Raw genomic sequence first — 5,990 nt, 5'->3', positions numbered from 1 at the left:
TTATTTCTCCACTCTTTCTCCGCAACTGAAACAGTTAAACCTGTTGCAGACAGAAGCATTATTTAAGTTCACTCTTCCTACTGTAATTTATGCTTTAAAAATAAAAACAGAAAAAATACAATTTCCTTAATGTCTTCATTCTCTATGTATTGATTAAATTCCTTAATGAAGAATCTAGGAAGAGTTGAACCAAAGCCTCAAATTGAAGTATTGACAGGCACTGGACTACAGAAAGAAAAAAAAAAAAAAGAAAAAAAAAAAAAAAAGAGAGAGAGAGAGAAATTGCCAAGAAAAACCATATGCCACTAATTCACTAATTTATTTCTGTATTAATCTGAAATCCAAAAAAGAATGTGAATGCCAACAGTTCACTGTTATTCAGTAGAGTGCTTAGGCAAATGATTACCTTTAAGCGAATTCTCCGGTTTCACTGATCTCAGTACCTAAAGTAAGAATCAGAATTGGATGAAGAGGGCTGGATTTACACGTATGCTGATTTGCAGTCTGAGTATAAATCAGTATCAAATTTTGCCTTAGAGAGACATTAATAATAGCTGGTACAGTATTGCAAGACAGCAGAGTCAGGAAAAATGAACCCTTAGCCCTCCACACCTTCATCAGAGATGAAACGCAGTCAGAATCAGCTCAAGTGACCTGAGGGTCCAGTCACATTAATTCCTTTTCTTGGTTTAGAACTGATTTTTAAAAGAGGTGGGAGGAAAAAAAAAATAGGGACAGGGACTGATTTTTCACATCCATCTTTTTCCTAGCCCACCAAAAGCAGATATTAATGTAAATTATTCACCTCTTCCTATTGCTTTTTTTTTTTTTAAATAAAAAAATGAAAATATGAAACCTGTGGATTACTGTACATAGTGACAATGACATGCGCAAGAGATATATTGGAAAAAAGGGAATATGGGAATACAGCAGTGTTTATTAGGAATGACATACACAATGCTGGTGTTATGATTATGCAGAAGACTCAAATGTCTGTGGCAGACAAAAGGGAAGTGTAAGATGATAAAATAACAGGCAAATGAAGCAGATATTAATGTTTATTAATCAGTTACATTTGTCATTTAAGGCTGTAGATTTGCCATGAAATGTATTGCACACAAATAGTGAGATACATTATAGATCCCTCACCATGTTTTTCTGTCAGTAAAATTTTTCTTCCAGTCTGAAAGAAGAAGAGAGATCTTCAGGTTTTGGGGACAGGACTCAGTATGTGCTGAAGTGTGGAGAGTTTGACAAAACAGCACATGGAAGGAAAAAATACCAAACCGTAATGACTGAGAAACGTGAAGCGCAACAGCTCACCCTATAATGAAATTTAATAGAGGATGAGAAGCCATGCTGGAGATTTGAAAGTGAAAAAGAGGATTCGTGTTGTAGCCAGGTGTCAGTAGGAGAAAGTCTCCAGTGGTTTTGAGGACTCTGGTGTCGTCATACAACCAAAGACAAAAATACTGCTCTCAGTAGATGTCATGTACACCCTGCAGATGTCAGGTCAGCACCTCAGAGAGACTACTTTTATCCTTGTCTTCATAAAAACTTCTTCTGAATAGTGATGACTTTGCTTCTGAAATTCTGCAAATGCCTTTTCCTGCTGAGACTGTCTGCACAGTGCCCATGGCCTGTGCTATTCGAGTGACCACGCATGGACTGCGTCTTTTGCAGCACCTCAGGAAGGCAGAGTGCTTCTTGCAGGGCCGTGAGGAAGCACAGAAAAGAGGCCTGATCCTAGGACAGCAGTGCAGCTGAAAAATGGCTTCTGAGCTGAGCACAGACCAGCCAAAGGCATGCTTGAACTTGCACATGCTGGCACAGCCTCAGCTTGTTTATTGGGCACTGGAAAGTTAAAAAAAATAAAACTAAACACACTCTCAGGAGATATAGCATGAGAAGGCATCAGATGGGCGCTATGATTTGAGACCATAGCTCAAGCAGGAGGAAGGTTGACACAGGGGTAATTGTGCTGCTATCCCACTGCAGGCCCGTAAATCTCAGGACACACCACTTCTAGGTCTCTGTACACCAGCACTCTAAAGTCATGCCAACACCTACCCCATGCAAACATCTTCTTCAGCCCAATCAAACGTTTCCAACCAACTAGCTGGTAACTTTCTCAAAATTGTTCTGTTGTCTTCTCCCACCGGTTTGGAAGAAAGCGATACTCATCCCCCCACCCCGATAGGTATAACAATAATAAAAAAAAAATGCACGGTGATTTTTTTTTTTCCCCCAATAAGAAAAACCTACTGTGACGTTCTTAATAGAAACACATAGCCAGTTTTCTGAATTGTATCTCTTTGTGAAAATACACACCCCTTTGCATAATAAAATGACTATAAAATGACGGGAATAATTCCAGGAGCCTCTTGTCAAATTATCAGCAACACACTCCACAGAAAACCACATAGAAAGGGGAAATCTCATAAAATACAAAAGGGCAAAGCTCTGAAAGAAAGTTCTGTCTTATAATTCATTTTATACATTCCCTCTCTGTTTTCAACTACAGAAGCCTCCTTTTTTAATTAAATTATCTGTCAGTAAAGAAATACATGGAATTATAATACACAAGAAGACATTGCTACTTCAATATTCTACACTATTTATAAGACTGCACAAGGCACAATTTTTGACTTTTAAATACTGGCAAACCAAATAATTTTCATTTCTTAGGCATTTATCCATGTCAAATTTAGAACATATTAAATTCACCATCACATCCTGGGATCTTTTTGTTCAGAGACATATCAGATCTGAGTCCCATTTATGCTACATTTACATTTATATCCATTTTAAAGACCCTCTTCTCTGCCAGAATGGTTTAAAACGACCTTGCTAAATAAAAATAGGGACTAAATTGTATTTTAAAAAGCTGATTATTCAAAAAGGCATTGATTATATTGCAAAGTGCACTGTATGATGCAGAACCTCAGCTGACTGAAATTTTTATAGTTTCATGTACAGCAGTCAAGTTATGCAGGTTTCCCTCAGCTGGGGATCTAGTCACATATATTTTGTGTAATTAGAGGTTATATATTTTAAGCAATAACACACAGAGCTCTATTGTGTACATCTGGCAAATATTTCTGCACTTCAGTCAACTGTGGAAACTGAGTTCAGAAGCTAAACATACCGATTGCAACCACACTATGTCCTCCTTTTAAATTTTGCAGATTTTGATTAAGCCATCCATCGTCTTGGAGAAAATCCAGGCTTATAACGTTGCATCTGAACACAGAACATTATGAGGCTATACATAATTTATATAGATCAGCACTAATTATTATGAAAAGATTCAGGTAGCTAGAGCCATATATATATGTATATATATTTAATCCTGGATTTTTAATATCACCTGCAAGGATGGAATTGCACCTTGTACAGAAAGCAAACATTCCCATCTCCCTTCAGATTTCTGACATATACAGGACATAAGGAGACTTTCAGGGTTCATAAGCTCGGGACTGACAGGAAATTTCATCCCAGCCTTCTGGAGACAGCAGATGAAAATGCAGTTGGCTTTTTTGTTGTGTTGTTTTTTTATTTTTATTTTTTACTTTTTTAATTAAAAAGCCCGCATTGTTAAAGTCAGCCATAATCATTTGGGATTAAAGACTCATTTGTGCTTTCATTTGCTGTGGTGAAAATCAGAATTATCCCATTGTGCTCTGTAGAGTTACTCTAGGTTTTTATTCTTGTAAATGAGAACAGAATTTCTCTCCTAATCCTGTCTTTGAACCTCAGTGATTACAGCCCAAATTGCCCCTGTGAATGAGACAAATGCATGTCCCCATTTACCATATTATACAGGTTTCTCAGAATCATTTTCTGCATGCCTCTACTGATTTTACAGGATTTTAGCATTGATCAAAAGCCAGATTAAAAAATAAATAAATAAAAGAACAACTCTTCAGATCAAAAAGTCCTAATTTCAAGCTGGGATGGGTGTGCTCTGTAGTGACAGTCTCCCTGTGGCTCATGTAATTTTATAATTTCTAATGATCTTAGATGGACACTCCCAAAAACTACTTCCTTAAATAAAAATCAATAAATATATCTTTGAGCTAAAGTGCGTAACTGTACAAAGAAAACAGAACAAAAGACAGCTGATGAAAACCATAGGTAGTAGCAGGTTCAACTACATCATATAATGAGATTCAGATATAACTGCTGTGAACATTAAAGCAGCAAAAGGGGCAAAAATGCACAGCGTATAATTTCAGAGTGACAACAATCCCAGTTCCTTGGAAAAAGAAGAAAAGCATTACCCATTTTGCAATTGTTACATAGTTGTGCTTGTCCTTGGACATATTTCACCTGTGATCACGCTTTCAGAGGTTTGGTGTAGAATTATGACTTTTTTTTTATATTTTGTCATTATCATCACTATTTATTTTTTTAAATGCGACTGGGCTTGCCTGCTTTAGAGAGGTTTTTGAAACATCTGTGTGCATGGTGGACATGGCTATGGTCTCATAATCCTCCTCACGGGAGCGGAAGTGGCAGAAGTGGAATAAAAACTGCAGGTCCCTCTGGAAGTTCTTGTTGAGAAACCCATAGAAGATGGGGTTCACACAGGTGGAGATCATGGCGGTGAGGTGGCAGATGAGGAACAAGAGGTTGTGGCTGCAGGTAGCAACGGGCAGAATTTCATGGTTCCAATCAAACACGATATTGAAGATGGTCAGAGGCAGCCAGCAAACGGCAAAGGCAACCACTATTGAGATCAGCATAATGTTGATCCTTTTGGTTTCAGAGGATCTGTATTTATTGTCTCTCATCTTGTCCATCATGTTGTTCCTTTTTTTTAATCGTATGTATATCTGCAGGAAATTCAACAAAGAGAAACATATGGGATAATTTAACCTACAGCTGTAATCTTTGCAAGGATAAACAAACATCAGACAAAAAGAAGGACATATCACAGAGGGGGGTCTCTCTTACCTTTAAGTAGCAAATAAATATAAAACAAAGTGGTCCAAAGTACTGAATCACCAATAGAGTCGTGGTGTAAGAAAGCCGGGCAGTGTCCAAGGGGAAGAGGTCCAAACACACATATTTGTCCTTATATTCATCAAATGTTATGTTTCTGAAGGGTTCATCTGTTAGCACGTGGTAGATCAGGAAAGGCAAGGAGGAAGCCGTGGCTAAAATCCATATGGCAGCAATCCCCATGTAGGCATGCCTGTTGTTTGGCCTCCAGCCTCGGGGGTTGATGATCAGCTGGTGGCGCTCAATGGCAATGAGGACTAGAGAAAAGACCGAGACGGTGATTGAGGCACATTGCACGAAGGGGTTCAATTTGCACATGGCCTCCCCAAAAATCCAGTGGTCCATTAAGGTATACACAAAGGTAAAGGGAAGACACATGATGGTCACTAGAAGATCAGAGAAGGACAGGTTGACAATGAGGATGTTAGTAACATTGCGCATTTCTTTTTGTTTTAAAATAATGACAATCAGGGCCAGATTCCCAGAGACTCCCAGAATTATCACAGTCCCATAAGCCAAGGCCAAGGTGAAGACCATGGCCAAAGGCACGTGGCAATCTTCATCCTCAAACTGTAAGATCTGCGAGTTCTTCTCTGAAAAATTCAGGTAGCTGGAACTATTTCCCAGGGAGCCGAGAACTGAAGCATTCATGTTGTTTCCAACTTGCCGTATAATATTCCCAGCTGCCACAGGTCTCATCCAAACCTCTCACGATGTTTGAAAAGTGCCCGTCAGCCCACGAGGAGACCCTTGGTGCCACATCTCTCTCGCAGGACCTGGGGGGAAAAAGGAGGACCAGTCACCCCCCCGGCATATACGCTGCCCCAGCATCCGAAAACCCCAGGGTGACCCCCACCCCCCAGCTGCCACCATCCTGAGCCCCATAGCACCACTTCTCCGTGGGGCCATGGAGAGGAGCAGGGAGGTCCCTGAGGTGGGCGGTAGTCACAGCCTCCTGTCCTAAGCAGGATCAGGGGCAGAGG

The 5,990-nt window shown here is 39.6% G+C and overlaps 1 protein-coding gene across 1 annotated transcript; it reads right to left on the bottom strand.

The window, feature by feature from the left end:
• Positions 1–4,379: 4,379 nt before the first annotated feature.
• NPY1R (neuropeptide Y receptor Y1) lies at positions 4,380–5,664 on the bottom strand (the record flags this gene model as incomplete). Its single annotated transcript, XM_082758472.1, has 2 exons — positions 4,960–5,664; positions 4,380–4,838 (listed from the first exon to the last, which is right to left on the bottom strand). Exons 1-2 carry the CDS (start codon positions 5,656–5,658, stop codon positions 4,380–4,382), a joined length of 1,158 nt encoding a protein of 385 aa, XP_082614598.1. The 5' UTR covers positions 5,659–5,664.
• Between the last annotated feature and the right edge of the window lie 326 nt (positions 5,665–5,990).

Source organism: Aythya marila (genome assembly GCF_965140915.1).
Source record: "Aythya marila genome assembly, chromosome: 4".
NCBI lineage: Eukaryota > Metazoa > Chordata > Aves > Anseriformes > Anatidae > Aythya > Aythya marila.
The sequence above is the reverse complement of the archived record's forward strand: the minus strand, read 5'-3'. Positions and strand labels throughout refer to the sequence as shown.